At 40.9% G+C, this 23,300-nt stretch overlaps 1 protein-coding gene across 1 annotated transcript in view; it reads right to left on the bottom strand.

Moving 5' to 3' along the window:
* Positions 1-23,300, bottom strand: part of GATAD2B (GATA zinc finger domain containing 2B) — a 113,704-nt gene that overhangs the window by 12,892 nt on the left and 77,512 nt on the right. Inside the window, exons 2-3 of the mRNA XM_037500409.2 lie at positions 7,761-8,096; positions 611-740 (exon numbers count right to left, since the gene is read on the bottom strand). Coding sequence (XP_037356306.1) covers positions 611-740; positions 7,761-8,095 — 465 coding nt within the window. The 5' untranslated portion in view covers position 8,096. The remainder of the gene's footprint in view (positions 1-610; positions 741-7,760; positions 8,097-23,300) is intronic.

The following is a 23,300-nucleotide window of genomic DNA, read 5'->3' as shown; positions in this document are numbered from 1 at the left end:
AGCAATTCCAAAGAGCACCTGCACCCCTATGTTTATAGCAGCACTATTTACAATAGCTAAGCTTTGGAAACAACCCAAATGCCCAAAAATAGATGACTGGATCAAGAAAATGTGGTACATATACACCATGGAATATTACTCAGCATTCAAAAAAGATAAACACATGCAATTTGCAGCAACATGGATGGCGCTGGAAGGGATCATGCTCAGTGAAATAAGCCAGAAAGAAAAATAAAAATACTGGATGGTCTCACTCATAGCAGGAATCTAGAAAACTTAAATAAGGGACCAGGAAAATGAATAACTATAAGAAAGTGAAAATCAAAATCAACAAAAAACTATGAACCAGAGACACTCTATGGGGGGTAGGGGGAGGGGAGGGATTGGGGTCAAAATAAGGGGGTTGCAATTGTATGGGGAATATAAAAATAAAATTTATTTAAAAAAAAAAAAAAGGCATGGCCTTAATGTTGAGAATCACTTATAAAGAATTTCACCAATGGGCAGTTATTTAGACCCAAAAAATAACTGTAAAGTAACACAAGTGAGACACCTAGGAATTTAAGACAAAAAAATAAATTCTTTTTGTTTCTGGTTCTTTTTTTTCCACCTTAAACATCTCCAGGTTGGCTGCTTTGAGTCTTTCTTCCATTCTGGAGCTGGACCGGGGACTGGAAGCCTCATTGTCTGACAAAACGATGATGTCTGGGGAGGGTGTCAGTCTTCCTCGGTCTGGCTCACTGCAAGGAAAGGAAAAATTAAGGTGTTTCTAATAGTGATGATTCATACAAAGTCAAAACTTCTTTAGAATGAAGAAACCTCAGGGAACTTTGGTCTATTCTAATTCACCCAGAAGAGACATTTAAGTCCTAGGATAAAGAAGACACCAATATGTAAATAATGACATCAGTGAAAACAAAAGTACTTTTCCCATTTAAATTTCTTACAGAGGATGCAAAAAGACAAAGACACTAACTGGCTTTAGAATGGGAATATGGGCCTCCCTGGTGGCGCAGGGGTTAAACACACTGCTATCAAGCTATTGCCAGCCTGCCAGGGAGCAACCCACATGGTGCAGCAGACCTATCCTGCCTCGTCCACCCACAGAACCCCTCAGCATTGTACTTCAGTAGATCTGCCTGTTCTGCTCCCCACTCTCTGGTGAATCCTCTCACCCCCACATACCTCTGGCTTACACCCCAGTTCTTGTATGCATAAATAAATAAATCTTTAAAAAAAAAGGAATGGGAATATGAGACGTTATCTTCTTACACTGAGTTTAATAAAATTCTCAATGTTTTTCCTATATATAACTTTCCTTTGGGTTGTGTCATACAGAGGCTTAAGAAGACAGAGGAAGAAGAGCAAAAGCAGTAGACCCTCATTGTCTACCTCAGGTATATAGATGATAAACTGCTAAATAGGCAGCTGATTATACTGATAACAACACAGTGCTGGTTATCTGAGGATATATAAGAAAAGTAGTTAGTGACAACTCCAGTAACTGACTATCCTGTCCAGAGTTAAGGCAAAAGGAGCCTCCCTGGCGGTGCAGGGGTTAAAGTCTCAGCACCATCAAGCTATCACCAGCCACTACAGAATGAATTTGATCCCCAGCCAGGGAGGTGACCCACATGGTACATCAGATCTCTCCTGTCTCACCCACTGCTGCCCTCAGTAGTGTATTTCAGTCAGTCTGCCTGTTCTCTTCCCCACTCTGACTCTGGTGAATCCTCTCACCCCCTGCACCTCTGGCCTACACTCCAGTTCTTATATGCACAAATAAATAAAAACAATAAATCTTTTAAAAAAAAAGTTCAGGCAAAAGAAGGTACTGTTGTCAGTGGCTTAAAGGAATAGATAGTGCTAGGTATAATGTCTGCTGCCTTCTGGAAGACTGAAACTCTAGAACTAAATATATGGAACTTGCATCTACTTGCCACGCTTCTACTCAGCATCTCCCAGGCGGATGAGGGGGAAATAGCTTAACAAAAACTTTGAAACCTGAATCTTCTACATTGGCTCCCCTTGTTCCCAATCCTATTTATTGGACAACTCTTGTCTGTCTTTCTGGGGCTACCCTTAAAAGTATCACATTTGCTTCTCCAAGATGATAAAAAGTGACACTTACTGCTTAAGAACAGAAATTCTGACCATTATCTTCCACTCTCCTCTGATCTCTTAAAGATAACTTCCCAGGTTCTGTTCCCTTGAGGACTTCAGGGGAGTAGGAGTATACAGCACAAGGGCATTGTGTGTTCAGGTCTTATTTAAACATGTAATTCATAGATCTTTAGTTCTGAAAGTCTCTCTACCATTTCTTTGGACATCTTGTTGGGACACGTGTGGTTTTTGAATAATCCCACCCCGATGGTTGGGATAGACCTTCAATTTCTCAACAGGGAGTTACTAAAATTATCCAATTTTTTTAAAAAGAATTATTTATTTATACAAGAACTGGGGTACAGGCTAGACGCATGGGGGGTGGAGGGTGAGAGGATTCACCAGAGACAGAGCGGGGAACAGAATAGTAAGATCCACTGAAATACACTGTTGAGGGGAGCAGCGGGCGAGACAAGAAAGGTCTGCCACGCCATGTGGGTATCCCCCTTGGTCAGCAGGGAATCAAACCTGCACTGCAGAGACTGCAGACAGCTTCACAGCGCAGCACTCAACCTGCTCACCACGAGGGTATAATTTTAGGGAAGCCCTAAAATTACCCAAATTTAACTGAGAAAACAAAATAGGGGAAGAGTGATGAGAATTACTATTGTGGAAATTATTAAGTTTGTTTGGGTTGCTATATAATTACAGATCATAGACATAGTGAACTGAGAATGTGGGGTTATAGAAAAAGAAGCCATTTGAGGGAGAAAAGAACTTTCATTTACCAACCCCAAGTTTTTAGAATAATGGCCAAGTTTAAATAAAGTGCTTAAATTCACTTTTTGGTGTTTTTGTTTTTTAAGATTTATTTATTTATGCATACATAAATATGGGGAGGGGGAGGATTCACCAAAGAAAGCAGGGAGCAGAACAGGCAGACCTACTGAAATACACTGGTGAGGGGAGCAGAGGGCAAGACAAGAGAGGTCTGCTGCGCCATGTGGGTTGCTCCTGGCCAGCTGGGGATGAACTCATGCTGCAGTGGCTGGTGATAGCTTGATAGCACTGTTTTTAACCACTGTGCCACCAGGGCGGCCCAATTTTTTGGTGTTTTTATCATTTCTTCTATATTCCTTCACCCCCACCATTCCTTTTGTAAACTAACATGAGTGAAAAATCTTGAGATCTGGTATGTATCCCTTCTATTTGATCCCTCAATGTTTAGATCAACAGTCAGACGCACTTTCCATTCTAGTCCTGGTTAAATACATAAATCACAGATTACTTCTGAACTAAGTAATTCTTCCTAGTGTCAGTGGGTGCCATCCACTGGATAGGAACTGCCCAGTACCAAGACATTTCAGGACAAGATTTTAGAATTGAGGGGCACTCATTAGGAAGTTGTATCTGAGAACAATGCTAAACAGTATTTTAGTTTCAGATATAATCAGATCCACAGCTAGCATAGCTAAAGGCAAAAGTCCAAGTCAACTTTCATTCATCATTTTTTTTCTTTTTCACTCTTGACCTGGATTCTGCCCTCATTTATTAAATATTCTAGAGACAAATTATTTTCCAAACATATGCTTTACTGTATTGGTTCTTAAGTATGAAACCTTATCTACTAGAAAGATACTAAAAGCCTGACGTGGGCCTCGTGGTGGCACAAGGGGTTAAGCCTCAGCACAATGAAGCTATCAGCAGCCTCTGCAGCAGGAGTTCAATCCCAGCCAGGGAGCTAATCAACATGACCCAGCAAACCTCTCCTGTCTTACCTACTGCTCTCCTCACCAGTGTATTTTATTTATTTATTTATTTATTTATTTATTTATTTATTTTTAATAGAGGCATGTTTTATTTATTTATTTGTTTGTTTGTTTTGTTTATACATGCACTGGGTACAGTCAGAAGCGCAGGAGGGTGAGAGAATTCACCAGAGCCAGAGCGGGGAGCAGAGCAGGCAGAAGGACCGAAGTACACAGCTGAGGGGCGCAGCAGGCGTCAGGAGAGGTCTGTGCGCCATGTGGGACCCTCCTCCGGTGACCTGGGAGCACCCGGGGATCGAACCGGCACCTCAGAGGCTGCGGGCAGGTTCGCAACCCAGCGCTCAACCGCTGCGCCACTGGGGAGGCCCACACCAGTGTATTTTAGTAAACCTAACTGTTCTGGTCCCCACTCTCTCTCTGATGAATCCTCTCACTCCCCCCTCCCCCACCTCTGCCCCATACTACTAGCCTATACCCCAGCTCTTGTATGAATAAATCAATCTTCAAAAATAAATAAATAAATAAAAGCCTGACTTGCTGCTAGTATCACTTGTGACTTACATTGGCAGATTACCAGAAGCTATAAAATTCCTAATCCTTATCTTAGTAGTAAAAAGCAAACCAACATGTCTAGCGTTCCAAAATACAAGCATCACTGGGTTCGTGTACACCTTATTTCCTAGATATCACATGTTCAATTGATGGCCAAAAAGAAAAAGATATTTAAGGAATTATGATAAATGTCAAGAACTGCTTCAGGTCTCCTTGGTGGCACAAGGGGTTAAGACGCAAGACAACCTACAAAGCAATCCGCAGCCACTGCAGCTAGAGTTCGATCCCTGGCCAGGGAGCAACCCACATGGCATAGCAGACCTCTCCTGACTGGCCCACTGCTCCCCTCAGCAGTATAATTCAGTCAATGTGCCTATTCTGTTCCCCATTGTCTCTGGTGGATCCTCCCACCCTTCACGCCTCTGGCCTGTAACCTAGTTCTTGTATGCATAAATAAATCAGTCTTTAAAAAAAAAAAAAAAAAGAACTACTTCCTTCTTCATGCTTTTAAATTATCTCCTTGTTTTCTCAATCACATGATCTATGAGTTTTCTTTCCATCTTTGTACCTTTTCTTTTTTAAAATTTTTCATTTATTAATTTTTTTCCTTACATTGTTGTATTCCCCATAGTTCTCCCACCACATCAACTCTGAACCATCACCACATTCCCTTGTGTTATTAAATTCTCTCCTTTTTTTTTTTAAAGATTTATTTATTTATATATACAAGAACGGGGGTACAGGCCAGATGCGCGGGAGGATGAGCGGATTCACCGGAGGCAGAGCGGGGAACAGAACAGGTAGACTGACTGAAATACACTGCTGAGGGGAGCAGCAGGCGAGACAGGAGAGGTCTGGCGCACCATGTAGGACCCTCACCGGTCGGCCAGGATCGAATAGGCACTGCAGAGGCTGCGGACAGCTGCTGTGTTCAACTGCCTGCGCCACCAGGGGAGGCCCTAAATTCTCTCCTTTTATCCATACCAAAGACACTACTGTTGCCTAAGATGAAGACCCTATTAACCGTACGCATTCTTATAAAAAGCTTGGAGCTAAGTGGAAATAGCTGTTAGTATATCTGGTGAAAGAGAAGAATGACAGGGGCCAACAATGCCTATTTTCCCATGTTGAATGAAGATTTAGATGGTTTACATCAATGAGGTCTATTTCCCTGAAGACCATTAAAAACACTTCTCCATTTTTCAGAGGGTCAAGTTCCAAAAGTTTACCCTTCTAAAATAAACTTAAATGCAAAAAAGTTAAAGGGTTTTCAGGCTAGTCTGACTTTTTATTTTAATTTTTTTTGAAGATTTATTTATTTATGTATACAAGAACTGGGGTACAGGCCAGAGATGGGAGGGTGAGAGGATTCACCAGAGACAGAGTGGGGAACAGAACAGGCAGATCTACTGAAATACACTGCTGAGAAGAGCAGCGGGCGAGTCAGGGGAGGTCTGCTGTGTCATGTGGGTCACCTCCCTGGCTGGGGATCGAACTCATGCTGCAGTGGCTATGGATAGCTTCAGAGGTTGAGTCTTTACCCCTCTCTTGCCACCAGGGAGGTCCTAGTCTGACTTTTTAACCCAGGCTTTGTGGTACAGTAGACTTCCAATAGTAAGATCTTACCAAAATGATCAATAATATTTGTCAAAAATGTACTTTCAGTTCCAGTTTGGGATGAGAGAATCCACCTAGTATCTCTCCTCTTCTTTCTACTCAATAAAATAGTTGCTCCTTAATTTACAGTAAGGGTGATTCTGAAGCAAGTGGGTTACTCAGGTACAAGAAGTCATTCACCCACTTCCTTTTTCCCCCTCCAAAGGATCTAAGTATTAACCTACTTACATAATATTTTGCTGACCTACCTACATCTTTTAAGGATTTTCCTCCTCATTTAGGACCACTAGGGGATTTGTCTGAAATATCCTAAGGGTGTTTAACGTTATCAGCAAGAAAAAAGTCCCCTCCTTGGGTGTGGTTAAAAAAAAATTATCCTGGATTAATACTAGCAAATAAACGTTTTAAAAGGCAGAAAAATGCAGGTAAGGTTATAACCATTCTTTCCTTCTCCTACTGTTCAGTTTCTTAGAGATCCTGCTTTGGATCAGTTCCAGGACAAAATCAGTAAGGTCAGTTGGAGGATATCTGAACACTGCAGAGTAATTCTCATGTCTATCATGAGAACCATTAATAATCTAAATGTTCTTAAAACTAGAGTTGTCTGCACCTAGTCAGTACTACTTGATGTAATTCACCACTCAGGTAGGTTCTATCCTCAGTCAGTTCTATAACTCCTCTTAGTGTGTGCTCCACTTTTCAAGTATTCAACCTTGACATACACCACTATAAACACCTGTAAAATGTGTACTTGTGTGTGATGTCATAACTACAGATCCTAAAATTACTGGAATGATTTGAAAAGTTTTTACCTCCTAAAGTGGTTATAAGATTAGCGTTAAAGTGTATACTGACTTCTTTTTTTTAATACTTTTTAAAAAATTAATTAATTAATTAATTAATTAATACAAGCACTGGGTACAGTCAGAAGCGCGGGAGGGTGAGAGAATTCACCAGAGACAGAGCGGGGAGCAGAGCAGGCAGAAGGACCGAAGTACACTGCTGAGGGGAGCAGTGGGCAGCAGGAGAGGTCTGCGCGCCATGTGGGACCCTCCTCCGGTGGCCGGGGAGCAGCTGGGGATCGAACCGGCGCTGCAGACACTGCGGGCAGCTTCGCAACCCAGCGCTCAACCGCTGCGCCACCGGGGAGGCCCTGTATACTGACTTCTAACTATAGTATCAGCTTTACAGTGCCTCCTTTATCCAGAAACATCCAATTTATCTTAAGGGTAAGGACTATGAGTTTCCTCTGTATGCTAAAGTTTTTGAGGCATAGTCTCATTTAGAAATGAGGGAGGGGCTCCCTGGTGGTGCAAGAGGTTAAAGCACTGCACTATGAAGCAATCCGCAGCCTTGGCAATATGAGTTCGATCCCCGGCCAGCAAGGGTGCAACCCACATGCTGAGGCAGACCTCTCCTGTTTCATCCACTGCTCCCCTCAGCAGTGTATTTCAGTCAGTCTGCCTGTTCTACTCCTCACTCTCTGGTGAATCCTCACACTCCCCGCATCTCTGGCCTGCACCCCAGCTCTTGTATACATAAATAAATTTTTAAAAAAAGTAGAAATGAGGGAATTCACGGTCAAGTCAAATGGCTTGGATATGTCTTTTCCAAGGTGGTTTAGGATAAAAAGCATCCTATCATTGGAACTCATTCCATTTTCATAGGCTTAGATTATGAAAAGACCTTATTCCCTGAGGTCGCTGCACCAAGCCCTACCTCCGTCTAGCACTCATATCCACAGGCTCATCATTGATGTTTTCTTTGCCTGGCCTCCCAGCAGTCCTGTTGTCTCCATGAGGCCTGAGATTCCCATTGAGTTTCTCCTCATATCCTTTGACACCACTGCTGTCCTGTTTAGTGGGTAACTCATGTGACACCTCAAGATTTGCCAAATCCTTCCGTTTGAGCAGTGCCAACATTTTTAGACGCTCCATGGCCTCGTGCCCCTCCATTTTGAGTCGTTTGGCCAGGACATCATCTCGTTCATCTGCTGGGTCCAAGCTCCGCTTTAACAGATTCAAGCGAAGAGCATCTTCTGTCATTCTATCCATCCTATAGAAAGGAAAATACGACATCAGAATCAAGTCCCTTAAGTAATTCATGAGAAAGAGGGTGAGTGGTAAAGGTATAAAAAAGAATCACATATTTATACATAGAAGTTGAAAGTTAGCTGAACTAACTTTCTACCTTAACACCTTAACAGAATTTCTGTATTAGGACCTCCTCGGTGCCACAAAGGGTTAAGTCTAAGCACTATGAAGCTATCGGCAGCCACTGTAACACAAGTTTGATCCCCGGCCAGGGAGCTAGCCCACATGGCACAGCAGACCTCTCCTGTCTCACCCTCTACTCCCCCAGCAGTGTACATCAGTATCTGCCTGTTCTGTTCCCCGCTCCATATCTGGTGAATCCTCTTACCCCCCACACCTCTGGCCTGTACCCCAGTTCTTGTATGCATAAATAAATAAATCTTAAAAAAAAAAAGAAAAAGTTATTAAAGGCAAACTAATTATCACTTTAATTTACACTAACAAACTCTAAATACAGAATTTTCCCAACACCTTTAAATCCAAGGTTGTATTCTTGGTAGGAAAAGGCAATGTGGCTCTGGGAAGAAAATTTTTTGAATCATAGAAATACAGGTACAAACTGTTACTTACTTTTTAAAAAAACAAAAGATTTCTTTGCACTTATTTATGCATATAAGAACTGGAGTGTAGGCCAGAGGTGCTGGGGGTGAGAAGATTTACCAGAGATAGAGTGGGGAGCAGAAGAGGCAGATCTATTGAAATACACTGCTGAGGAGAGGTCTGCTTCACAATGTGAGTTAGCTCCCTAGCCGGGGAACTCATGTTGCAGTGGCTGGCAACTTGATAGTGCAGAGACTTAACCTACATTGCGCCATACCAGGGAGGCCCCAACTGTTACTTTCACAATGTCAAATATTTAATAAGTTACTTTACTGACCTAAGTCTCAACTTCATCTGTAAAAGTGAGGGTGCTCAGAAGGTGCTCAATAAAACTTAATTTCTGTACTTTAGGTTATGACTTCCATACTTAAGATATGGAGATCAGTCTGACAATTTATAGACTCAAGTAATAGGACAAAGATGACTACCAATGTTAACTGGTGCTCTTACAAAGAAAAGTATGTATGTGCTTGAGGTATCATCCTTTCTGTATTACAGAGTAAAATAAGGACTAGTTGACTTTTCTGTTTATAATGAAGAAAGACAGTAATCAACAAAAGAATTTCCAATGAAAGAAAACAGATCTTTTGGAGATCAGAGAAAAGTCAAAACCCAGGTCTCTGAATTTTGGGGTAATATTTCTTTTCTTTTTTTAAAAAAATATTTATTTATGCATACAAGAACTGGAGTGTAGGCCAGAGGTGCTGGGGGAGGGAGGAGAAGAGGATTCATCAGAGACAGAATGGGGAGAACAGGTGGACTGACTGAAATACATAGCCGAGGGGAGCAGCAGGTGAGACAGGGCAGGTCTGCTGCGTCATGTGGGTTGGCTCCCTGGCCTTGCTGCAGTGGCAGCTGATAGATTCATAGCGCTGAGACTTAACCCCTTGCGCTATCAGGGAGGCCCTGGGTAATGTTTCTTAACATTTTTTTTTCTCTCTTAAAAGAACTGTTTTATTGAGATCAAATTCACACAGCATACAATTCACCTACTTAATTTAAGTTTTTTTTAGTATATTCAGAGTCGTGCAACCATCACCATAATCAACTTTTATCATCTATCCTCTAAAAAACCCATACCAATCAGTAGTCATTCTCCCATGCCTCTTCCCCTCCCTCTACCTGTCCCCCACTATTTTCTGTCTCTGAATTTGCCTTTTTAAATATAAAGTGAATTATACAGTATATGGTCTTTTGTGACTGACTTCTTTTAGTATTAGTTTTAAGGTTCATTCTTGCTATAGCACACATTACTACTTCATTTCTTTTTATGGCATCTCATACTTTGTTTTTTTTTTTTTTTTTTTTAATAGAGGCATGTTTTTCTTTATTTATTTGTTTGCTTGTTTGTTTGTTTTGTTTTTTTTTTTTTTATACATGCACTGGGTACAGTCAGAAGCGCGGGAGGGTGAGAGAATTCACCAGAGCCAGAGCGGGGAGCAGAGCAGGCAGAAGGACCGAAGTACACTGCTGAGGGGAGCAGCGGGCGGCAGGAGAGGTCTGCGCGCCATGTGGGACCCTCCTCCGGTGGCCGGGGAGCAGCCGGGGATTGAACCGGCGCCGCAGAGGCCCCGGGCAGCTTCGCAACCCAGCGCTCTACCGCTGCGCCACCGGGGAGGCCCTCATACTTTGTTTATCCATTTATCAGTTGATGGATATTCTCCCCCCACCCCCACCACTACCAATAACGCTACTGTGAACTTTTGTGCATAATTTTGTCTATGTTCTCAATTCTAGTGGGTATATACTTAGGAGTAGAATTGCTAGGTCCTATGTTAACACTCTGTTTTGTGAAGAACTGTTAGGCTGTTTTCCAAAACAGTTGTACCATTTTCATCACCACCAGTAGCATATGAGGGCTCTAATTCCTCCTATCTTAGTTCTCGCTCTCTTTCAAAAAAGATTTTATTTATTTATACACACAAGAGCTGGGGTACAGGCCAGAAATGTGGGGGGTAAGGGTTCACCAGAGACAAAGTGGGGAATAGAACAGGCAGATCGATGGAAATACACTGCTGAGGGGAGCAGTGGGTGAATCAGGAGAGGTCTGTTGTGCCATGTGGGTTGCTCCCTGGCTGGGGATCGAACTTCATGCTGCAGTGGCTGTGGTGAGCTTCATAGGTCGCGTCTTAACCCCTTGCGCCACCAGGGATGCCCTCTTAGTTTTCTTTTAACAGCTTCAGATATGAGACATATTATAGCATATATAATAAATACACTTCTTACCTAGAGGTCCTCCCCTCCAAAATTTGTTATTTTGACATGTGTTACTTCTAGAGTGGTTTATCTCTAAAAAATATCCTTAACAGAGTAATTGGAAAGCTGAATCCTACAGAACATCAAAAGTTAAGCCCTGGGTCTCCCTGGTGGCAAAGGGAGTTAAGATGCAACCTATGAAGCTCTCTGCAACCTCTGTGATACGAATTCGATCCCTAGCCAGCCAGGGAGCAACCCACATGGCGAAGCAGACCTCTCCTGACTCGCCCGCTGCTCCCCTCAGCAATGTATTTCAGTCAGTCTTCCTGCTCTGTTCCCCACTCTGTCTCTGGTGAATCCTCTCACCCCCCACACCTCTGGCCTGTACCTCAGTTCTTGTATGCATAAATAAATCTTAAAAAAAAAAAGTTAAGCCCTAAGTCCACAATAACAATACTGTGGATAACAGATCAACACCTCATACTGAGAGTATAAATGAGAATGTCATGGGGAGTTGAGGAGGGTGAGGAAAGTATATCAATCAACTGATTATAAATCTAAGTGTAAAAGTACTTCAGAAAAGTACACAGCAGGACATACAAATATAAATTAATACAGTACAGTTTCTAAGTATTGAGAAAATTATAGTCAAGGGCAATAAAAGCATATGACAGGGACTCCCTGGTGGCGCAGTGGTTGAGTGCTGGGTTGCAAAGCTGCCCGCAGCCTCTGCAGCGCCGGTTCAATCCCCGGCCACAGGAGGAGGGTCCCACATGGTGCGCAGACCTCTCCTGCCGCCCGCTGCTACCCTCAGTCGTGTACTTCAGTCTGCCTGCTCTGCTCCCCGTTCTGTCTCTGGTGAATTCTCTCACCCTCCCACGCTTCTGACTGTACCCAGTGCTTGTATAAATAAATAAAAATAAATCTTAAAAAATAAAAAATAAAAAAAAAGCATATGACAAAACTTAATGACCTAGAAGTGAATTGAGTTGGGATGCCATGATCCTGACTTTCTGAACATTCAACTCAATAGCTAAAAGCAATTCAATTAATTCTCTTATTATATACCAACGACACAAACAGGTATGTTGGAAGTGGGAATAAATCAGAACCCGATTATCTGAATAAGGTTAAGTCATCTTTACCAGTAGCGGGCTTGAGAACACTGGTCAAAATTTCCTGGTCTACCCTAACTTTACTGGTCTATATGCCCCAACTTTGTGCTCACAGTCATGTTTGCTTCAAGATCCAATGAAGCAATCCGAAGCCTCTGCAGCATGAGTTCGATCCCTAGCCAGCCAGGGAGCAACCCACATGGCGAAGCAGACCTCTCCTGACTCTCCCGCTGCTCCCCTCAGCAGTGTATTTCAGTTAGTCTGCCTGTTTTGTTCCTCAGTCTGTCTCTGGTGAATCCTCTCACCCCCGCATCTCTGGCCTGTGCCCCAACTCTTGTATGCATAAATAAATCTTTAAAAAAAATCCAACGAAAATACGATGAATACCGAAAACATCAGTAAAGACACAGAAGGACAAATACTTTATGGCTCCACTTACATGAGTTACCTAGAAAAGGCAAATTCACAGATAGAAAGTAGAATAAAGGCTCCCAATGGCTGGTGGTGGAGCAGCAGCAGAGTGAGGAGTTATTTAATGAGAACAGAGTCTCCGGAGTTAGAGAAAAAGTTCTTAAAATGGAGACTGGTAATGGCAGTACAATACTGTGAAGGTACTTAAAGCCACTGAATTGTACATAGAGAAAAGAGTTAAAAGGCAAGTTTTATGTTATGTATATTTTGCCACAATAAAAAAAATCCAATCAATAACAGACCAATTGAAAAAGGGCATAAGTACTCTTTATGGAGAGATGAAAATGTTATAAAATAGGATTGTTTTGCCAGTTGTACAATTTTAAGTTTCCTTTCAAAAATCACTGAATTTTACACTTGAATTATATTCCAATAAAGCTGTAAAAATATGCAATGTAAACACTGCAAACAAAAATTCCTTCCCAAAATACAAATGCTATAAAATTAATGTTGTATGTTGTCTTTTAATGCCGAAGCTTTTTTGTTTCCTCTGAGTTGCTAATAATGGCAACTAATATGTCTTAAGCACCTACTTAAAAGACAAACATGCCACTAGGCACTTTATCATGTGTTCTTAAATTTCTCCAACAATTTACTAAGTGGTATTACCCTTATTTTACAGATGGGAAAAATAATCAAATTAAGTTATCCAGAGACTACAAAACTTAGATAGTGACTCTGCAATTACAATCCAGGTCTAGCTGACTTCAAATGTCTATTATACAGCACATCTCCAAGCTCAGAGCTAAATAACCTGAGGTGGGGTCTCCCTGGTGGCACAAGGAGTTAAACACAGCACTTGTGAAGCTATCTGCAGCCTCTACAGCACGAGTTCAATCCCAAGCCAGGGTGCTGACCCACATGGTGCTGCAGAACTCTCCTGTTTTGCCCACTGCTCCCTTTAGCAGTGAATTTCAGTCAGTCTGCCTGTTCTGTTCCACACTCTGTCTCTGGTGAATCCTTTCACCCGCGCACCTGTGGCTTGTACCCCAGTTCTTGTATGTATAAATAAATCTTTAAAAAAAAAAAAAACCCCAAAAACCTGAGGTGGCAGTATGGTGTGTTTATATATTTGTCTATCCATTCATATACTCCCCCAAAATATTAAATATACACTAAGTGTCAAGTTCAGGGTTAGGCACTAGGAATAAGGTAAAAAAAAAAAAATGGGTATTTAAGAATTCCATTCTAATAGGAGACAGATGCTTGCATAACTAAAATAAGTACTTGAAGTTCACATGACCTCATTTTCTCTGCTGTCCTATATCCTGCTCTCCCCCCACCCCCTAATATTTCAGTGGAGAGAATTCAATTCATCCAGAAGCAAAAGCTAGAGGCCTGAAAATTATCTTTCACTTTTCCTGACTCTTAAATCTAAGTTACTGAGTCGGATGTCCTGAATACTATCAGTTCTATTCTCTATCTCTCTTTTTTTAATTTATGCATACAAGAACTGGGTTACAGGCTAGAAGTGGGGTGTGTGTGTGAGAGGACTCACCAGACAAAGACTGGGGAACAGAACAGATGGATTGACTGAAGTACACTGCTGAGGGGAGGAGCGGGCAAGTCAGGAGAGGTCTGCTGTGCCATGTGGGTAGCTCCCTGGCCAGCCAGGGATCAAACTCATGCTGCAGTGGCTCGAATAGTTTCATAGGTTGCGTCTTAAACCCATGTGCCACCAGGGAGACCCTATTCTTTTTTTCTAAATAAAAAAACATGTAGCCCTGGCATGCCACTACAGGCAGCCATCTTGTGATCATGAGGGAACACAAGCTGCAGATAAATCAGACACTCAGTAGGGTACTGAGGTGGGAGCTAATTACATAGCTGTGTTACCACATCAAACTACCTGAAGCTGGTCTCTGGATTCCTGCTATACAAGTTAATAAATTCCCTTAATGTTAAAGTCAGCATAAGCTGAGTTTTCTGTTACCTAAACTGAAAATATCTCAATGGAAAGATGTCAGAAGTGTTCATGTGAAATAAAGGTGGAGGGAGACAGCGAGTAAACAGGTTGATACATGGCACACAAACAAAAGAGTCAGCATTAGGCAAGCGCTGAGAATACATACTTGAACAGTTAAAGGAGGTAATTGAAGCAAAGTAGAGGGATGAGTGAAAATGACAAGAAAAAAAATGAATATATAGTTAGAAGGAAAAGGGCCAAGGATAGAATCTCAGACAATAATTAACATTTATGGGTTGGTTGGAGGAAATGAAGAAATGATTAGAAAGCTAAGGGAAAACTAGGAAAGAATAACAACTCAACAAATTAAGAGAGCTTTAAGAAAACTCTCCAACAACTGAAGCAGAAAAATGCCCAGCTTTAAATTTACTGTTGACTATTGTGAAAAACAAGAATGGCCAGGTAGTAATATAGCTCTATATCTCGATCAGTCAAGATTTTGATTCACTGTGACACCCAAGTCAAAATCCAGGCCTGCAGCAAAGACTAAGAGGATCCTAAGTGTTAGGAGGATGCACCACCAGGGAGGTCCCTTCCCAGTATTTAAACTGACCCCAATATAAACATATTTTACAAAGCAAAACAGTATTTTGTTAACACATAAAAAATAAATTTTAAAAAGTAATTTGGTTAAAAAATTCTAGGTAGGAGGGCCTCCCAGGTGGCGCAGGGGTTGAGCGCAGCGCTGTGAAGCTGTCTGCAGCCTCTGCAGCACTGGTTCGATTCCTGGCCGGCCAGGGAAGGACCAATATGGAGCAGCAGACCTCTCCTGTCTCAACCGCCACTCCCCTCAGCAGTGTTTTCATCTGCCTGTTCTGCTCCCCACTCTGTCTCTGGTGAATCCTCTCACCCCCCTGCACATCTGGCCTGTACCCCAGTTCTTGTATGCATAAATAAATAAATCTTTAAAAAAATCTTAAATCTACAGATCTTTAAATATTAATATATGAACAAAAATATATTTTTTAAAAGATTTGTTTATTTATTTATACAAGCACTGGGTACAGTCAGAAGCGCGGGAGGGTGAGAGAATTCACCAGAGCCAGAGTGGGGAACAGAACAGGCAGACGGACGAAAATACACTGCTGAGGGGAGCAGCGGGCGGCAGGAGAGGTCTGTGCACCATGTGGGACCCTTGCCAGTGGCCAGGGATGGAACCGGTGCTGCAGAGGCTGTGGGCAGCTTCGCAGCCCAGCGCTCAACCACTGCACCACCAGGGGAAGCCCATGAACAAAAATATTTTATGTTTCCACAATTATTTCATAATGATTTCTTTTTTTCGGACACATCTTTCATATCAAAGATATAGTTGTAGCCTGAATAACACCACCTCCAATTCTCTGCATTCACTATATAGTGAATACAATTCACTAGAATTTTATTGTTGTACACAATGAAGAGATGGCAAGTTCTACTTACAATGAAATATTTCAAATTGGAGGAAAGTGTAGAGGACAAAGGTCAAGTTTTAATATTGTCTAATATTTAAATTCAATTTTAAATTTTGAGATAACTGGAGATTCACAAAAGCTATAAAAAGTAATACATAAAGATTCCATTTCCTCACCACAGTTACATTTTGTAAAACTATTATATGCTACTGCAACCAGGATATCAACATTGATATAACTGACATCACACTCGGATTTCCCCAGTTTTATTTGTTTTCACTTGTGTATTTAATTCTATTCAGTTTTATCACATTTATAGAGATTCACCACAGTCAAAATCAGGAATAGTTCCAGCACCTCAAGGATCCCTCCTGGTGATCTTTCATAATCACATCCACCCTTTTCCTCCCATTCTCCCATCACATCCCTGGTAATCACTAACGTTTTCCATTTCTAAAATTTTGTCTTTCAAAAAAATTAACTGGAAATCACAGAGGATATAAATTTTGGGATTTTTTTTCATTGAGCATAATCCTTTTGAGATTTACCTAAGTTGTTGCACGTAGCAATAGTTTTTTCCTTTTTATTGCTAATTAGTAGTCCAAGGTATGGATGTACCACAATTTATTCACCTGCTGGAGGACAACTGAGTTGTTTCTAGTGTTTTGCTGTTAACAAATAAAGCTTCATGAATGCTCATATACAGGTTTTTGTAGGAACCTAAGTTTTCACTTATGTCGGATAAATGCCTTAGAGTGCTACTGCTGAGTCATATAGCAAATGAATGTCTAGCTATGTAAGAAACTGCCAGTAAGTTTTCCAGAGTAGTTATAACATCATATATTCCCACAAATAATGTCTGAGAAATTGTTTCTTCATATCCTCAACTAGCATTTGGTGTTACTATTTTTTTATTTAAACCATCCTGATAGGTGCATAATGATATTTCCTGATGGTTTTAATTTGCATTTCCCTATGGTATAATGATGTTGAACATTTTTCAATGTGTCTGTCATCTGTAAATGTTTTTTTCTTTTTTTAAATGATTTACTTATTTATGCGTAAAAGAACCGGGATACAGGCCAGAATTTTTTGGGGGGGGTGAGAGGATTCACCAGAGACAGAGTGGGGAACAGAACAGGCAGACTGGCAGAAATACACTGCTGAGGGGAACAGCGGGCAAGACAGGAGAGGTCTGCTGCGCCATGTGGGTCACCTCCCTGGCGGGGGATTGAACTTGCGCTGTAGTGGCTGTGGTGAGCTTCATAGGTTGAGTCTTAACCCCTTGCACCACCAGGGAGGCCCCTGTAAATGTTCTTTAGTGAAACTTCTGTTCATATCTTTTGCACATTTTCTAATAACTACCTGGAGTTTTTTTTTTTCCCCTGCTTCTGTTGAGTTTTGAGCCTTCTCTACATGTTCGAGATGGTCATTTGTCATAAGTGGCTTCCTAATTTATTTTTAGTGAAATAAATTATATAATTGCAGAATAAGTAACTTCACCTCCAATTCTCTACCTTCCCTCCTACCCTACCCTCTAAAAGGTATTAATGGATTTGTTATCATTCACATGAATATTTTATAAGTTTATTCCTTATAATGTATCCATAAATATGTACTAGTTTATAATTTTTAGAAATTATGTTTTAAAAATAATCCTTGTACATATTCTTATTTTGCATTTCAATGTTCAACTTTTTAGTATTTAAAGTTTACTGAAGGGCCTCCATGGTGGCGCAGTTGTTAAAGACAGCACTATCAAGCTACTGCCAGCCACTACGACATGCATTTGATCCCTGGCTGGCCAGGGAGCTAACCCTCATGGCACAGCAGACCTCTCCTATCTTGCCTGCTGCTCCCCTCAGCAGAGTACTTTAGTACATCTGCCTGTTCTGCTCCCCACTCTCTGGTGAATCTTCTCATTCCCTGCACCTCTGGCTTACACCCCAGTTCTTGCATAAATAAATAAATCTTAAAAAAAAAATAGTTTTATCCAAGTGAATACATGAAGTTCTAGTTCATCTGTTTGAATTGCTGTGTAAAACTCCACAGCAAAAACATACAATATAGTTCCCTATTCTCCAACTCAACGTTAGGCATCAATTTGCTGATGTTAAAACCAACGCTACAGGGGCCTCCCCTGATAGCGCAGCGGTTGAGCGCTGGGTTGCAAGGCTGCCCGCAGCCTCTGCAGCGCCAGTTCGATCCCTGGCCACTTCGATCCCTGGCCACCGGCAAGGGTCCCACAAAAAACAAACAAACAAACAAAAAAACCAATGCTACAATTTCCACTTCTGGCCAAGATGGTCTGGTATAGGCCAGATTTGCCCTCTGCAATAAGGAAAAAGAAAACAGACAAAACACAACACATGAGGGTTTTCAAGACACTAGACAATAGGCAACAAAGGACAGTGATCCTACAGGAGCAAGAAACAAACAAGGTGAGTTCTACAATTGCCCTCATTTTATTACATAAGAGATCCAGGATTTGGTGTGAAGAGGGGGAAGTAAGGTAGAGCCAGATTCCTAAACTCAAAGGATGGAGTCAAGGGTATAGTAAGACAAAGAAGGCCAGATTTTAAAAAGAATGAAGTACCATACAAGTGGGAACTGCAAAAAGACTGCTATCATTAAAAAAAAGTAAGTTTTGGGGAGCATGTAGAAGAAACCAATCTTCAGTCACTCACTATGTTAGTTCTTTGGCAGTTATTCACTAAGTTAAACAAAATTTACCATATGATACAGCAATTCTGCTAGGTATATACCAAAAATAACTGGAAACACTGTGTCAACACAAAAACCTGTACATGAACATTCACAGCAGCATTAGTCATAACAGCCAAAAAATGGAAACAAACCAAGTATCTTTCCTTTTTTTTTTTGAGAGTCAAAATATTTATTATGTAGAATTAGCAAAAATACAGTCCTGCTGTGTACTGCCTTTGCTAGACTATATCAAAGGGGTTACATTCATTTTTGAGCATGACATAGACATTTGATTAAGCAGAGAAAATGGACCACATTGATAAATTCTATCAAAATCAGATATTGTACAGAAAAATTTGGGATGGTTAGCCAATAGAGATGTAAGCACGAGGGCATGACAAAGGCCTTCAGCTATTTTAATGAGAGTTTTAGACCGCACCAATTTATCACTAATCTGTGAAAACTATAGGCTTTCACAGTTTTCTGAAGGTAGAGAATTTTCACTGGGATTGTGTATTCGAGACATGTTCCTAGTTCCAAGATGCTTTCATTCTATACCTCTTCATGTCTTTTCTTTTTAATTTTAGTTTTATTATTTTATATATTTTTTTTATATTCTTCTTCATTTTCATACAATGTATGCTTTATCATCTTGAGTATAGTCCCCATGGAATTCCCACCACCCAGTCACTTGTGTACCATCACCATAGTCCCTTGTGCTCTTCCCACCCTGTTCTGATCCAACTCCTTCCAACCCCTCCTGCAGAATGTCTCTGGTTTATAGTTGCCAGTTGATTTTGATTTTTACTTTATTATAATTACTCCCCCCCCCACATCCCTTATTTGGATCCCCTACATTCCTTCTCTAAGTGAAACCATCCAGCTGAGAAATGCATCATTAACGATTTTGTCCTTGTGCAAATGTCCCAGGGTATATGAACCTAAATATAGGAACCACTGTCATACATGCAGGATGTAGTGCATGACTCATCTGGAGTCCTTCAAAGAGTGGAAAGAGATGGAGTAGACAAATAATACACAAAGTAGTAATGGTCAAAAATGACAAATTTGATAAAAATAATATATCTACAAATCCAAGAACTCAACAAACCCCTAAAGCTCAATAAACATGAAGAAAACTACATCAAAAAACATTAAATTGGGGCCGCCCTGGTGGCACACGGGGTTAAGCACCACACTGTGAAGCAATCTGCAGCCTCTACAGCACGAGTTCAATCCCTGCTTGGCCAGGGAGAAACCCACATGGCGAAGCTTCTCCTGTCTAGCCTGCTACTCCCCTCAGCAGTGTATTTCAGTTAGTCAGCCTGTTCTGTTCCCCACTCTGTCTCTGGTGAATCCTTTCACTCCCCCAACCCACCCCCGGCATCTCTGGCCTGTATGTACCCCAGCTCTTGTATGCATAAACAAATAAATCTTTAAAAAATATATTAAATTGCTCAAAATTAGTACATAATCAAAAACAGTCAATGGTGGAAGGAGAGATGTTATATAAAGACAACATCAAATTTCTTGTTAAAAACTATGCAAAGGAGAAGACAGTTGTATCTTTAAAATGCTGAAAGTAAAACCAGACAACCTAGAATACCATACCTGCCAGAAAATCTTTCAAAAACAAAGTGAAAAAAAGATATTTTCAGTCATTTTAAATTTCCTTTAAAATTCTTTCTTCTTTCAACATGTATTTATTTGTATCTTAAAAGTTCCCCAAATTATGGCCTCAGTGCTTATTTTGCTTGTAATTAATATGGAGGCATCAACTTTCGGGTGTTTGGAACAACTTTTTCCATTTTTAATTTTAACTTGACTTTTGGCAATATTCACTATAATTTACTTTTCCATTCAAACTGTTAATTTGTTTCTTTAGTTAGCTAGTTCATTTACATTTATCATCATTACATATATTTGGTTTCATTTCTACCAAGTTCTGTTCATTCTATTACCTGGGTTTATTTATGCTTAGACTGACTTACGCTTTCTTTATTCACTTTTCTCTTTAACTTCAGTCCTATCTTGTTTTCTTAGCTCCTATCAAATGAGTCATCATTAGTGTGTACACACAGTAAGATAATTTAGATTTTCCCACAAGTTTTCTTTTTGTTTGCCATTCATACTGGACTCAAATTCCTTTTTCTTGACGCATTCCTTATCCATTCTTTTAGAAAACCTAAGTGGTAAACACTCAACTTTGCCTGAAATTTTCATCTTATCCTCACTCTAGAATGACAATGGAGTTCTAATCGACTTACTTTATCTCTACTATGAAAATATTTCCTGGCATCTTCTTGTGCAGTCTAATTTTCTTTTCTTTTCTTTTTAAAAAAGATTTATTTATTTATACAAGCACTGGGTACAGTCAGAAGTACGGGAGGGTGAGAGAATTCACCAGAGCCGGAGCGGGAAACAGAACAGGCAGACTGATGATACACTGCTGAGGGGAGCAGCGGGCGGCAGGAGAGGTCTGCACGCCACGTGGGACCCTCACCCGGTGGCCGGGGATTGAACCGGTGCTGCAGAGGCTGTGGGCAGCTTTGCAACTCAGCGCTTAACCGCTGAGCCACCTGGGAGGCCCTTTTCTTTTCTTTTTTTAAGATTTATTTATTTATACAAGAACTGGAGTACAGTTCAGAGGCACGGGAGGGTGAGAGAATTCACCAGAGACAGAGCGGGGAGCAGAACAGGCAAACTGACCAAAGACATTGCTGAGGGGAGCAGCGGGCGCAACAGGAGAGGTCTGCCATGCCATTGTGGGAATCTCCCTGGCTGGCCGGGATTGAACCCGCACTGCAGAGGCTGTGGACAGCTTCACTACGCAGAGCTCAACTCGCTGCACCACCAGGAGGCCCTCTTCTTTTTTTAAAGATTTACTTTTATATATTTATGCAAACAAGAACTGGGGTATAGGGCAGAGGTGCGGGGATAGGGGTTGAGATGATTCACCAGAGACACAGTGGGGAGCAGAACAGGCAGATGTACTAAAATACAATGCTGAGGGGAACAAGAGGTCTGCTATGCCATGTGGGTTAGTGTCCTGGCTGAGGACCGAACTCATGCCTCAGTGGCTGGTGACTGCTTGGTAGCACTGTGACTTTAACCCCTGTGCAACTAGGGAAGCCCTTAAGTCTAATGCTCATTCCTTTGCTATATACAGTCTGTTCTTTCCTCTCTGGTTGCTTTCCTAAGTTCTTTGTCTTTCATGTTCTATAAAAGTATAGTATCACTAATGTGTTTAGTTTTATCTATTCTTTCAGGATTCTCAGATTTTTCCTGAAGTTGAAGATTCATACATTTAACAATTCTAGAAAATTCTCAGTCATAATCTCTTCGAAAATTTCTATGCTCTTTGGAGCCTCCCAGGTGGCACAAGGGGTTAAGCACTGCACTATGAAGCAATCCGCAGCTTCTGCAGCATGAGTTCGATCCCGGAATTTGATCCTGGCCGGTTAGGGAGCAACCCACATGGCGAAGCAGGAGAGGTCTGCTCCCCTCAGCAGTGTGTTTCAGTTAGTCTGCCTGTTCTGTTCCCCAACTGTCTCTGGTGAATCCTCTCACCCCCCCTGCATCTCTGGCCTGGTACCCCAGCTCTTGTATGCATAAATAAATTAAAAAAAAATTTCTATGCTCTCCTAGAAAACTCTGAGATGTATCTTGGACCTTTGTCTGGTCTCCAAGTGTCCATCTTTTTTTTTTCATATTTTCCATCCTGTGTATCTCTACTCTCCATACTTCAATTTCCTCATATTGTTTCTAATTTTCTCTTCAGGTGTATTGAATATGCTGTTTAACAAACACATCTGCTGGGTTTTTAATTCATGTATCTATTACAAAACAGATCAACACTGAATGCATGAGAACCATCCAGTGAACAGTGAAAAAAAATTTTGATACCATAGGTCCCACTGAAAGATTCTGATTTAACTGATCTGCCACAGAACTCAAGCATCTATACTTTTTAATAAACTCCTGAGCTGGTTCCATTATTACGTCAGTGTTGAAAATCATCCCATTTCCCTACCAATTTGTTGCTGAATTTCTCACTTTAGGAAAATCTTCCCAAGACCCTTTTGTCCTTTTCTACATTTTGTCCCATTTCCCTGTATACGCTACAGCAAAATTCCTCAAAAGTGTTATCTACATTCACTGTTTCCACATTCTCCCCTCCAAATTTCCTCTTCAAAATAAGTCAGTACAGGTTTTGTTCCCATTGATATAAAGGGATCATCTTTTTAAAGTCACTAATTAAATTCATGCTGCCAAAGCCGTTGTTTTTTTTTTTTAATTCATTGTCATCTTATTGAGCTTTTAGCAGCATTTAACCAAACCAATATTCCTTCTTGAAATGCATTTTCTACTTGGCTTTCAGGACTTCTACATCTGGGTTCTCACCCTACATTTATGACCATTTTTTAAAAACAGGTATTTAAAACATTTTCTCAATTTCAGGTGTCCAACATAATCTGATATCTGTGTATATTGTAAAATAACTATTGCCTAGTGTAGTTAACATCATCATACAGAGTCAAATTTTTTCTTTGATGAGAACATTTAAGATCTATTCTCTTGGAACTTGCAATATTATGTATTATTATAGTTAGTTACTGTGCTGTATATTACATCGCCATGACTTGTTTATTGTATAACTGGGGAGTTTGTACCTTTTACTACCTTCATCAATTTTGCCCCCTGACCTACAACCACCATCT

Source organism: Talpa occidentalis, unplaced genomic scaffold (assembly GCF_014898055.3).
Source record: "Talpa occidentalis isolate TD23 unplaced genomic scaffold, MPIMG_talOcc4v2.1 talOcc4.9, whole genome shotgun sequence".
NCBI lineage: Eukaryota > Metazoa > Chordata > Mammalia > Eulipotyphla > Talpidae > Talpa > Talpa occidentalis.
This window is presented reverse-complemented; position numbering and strand designations above follow the sequence as displayed.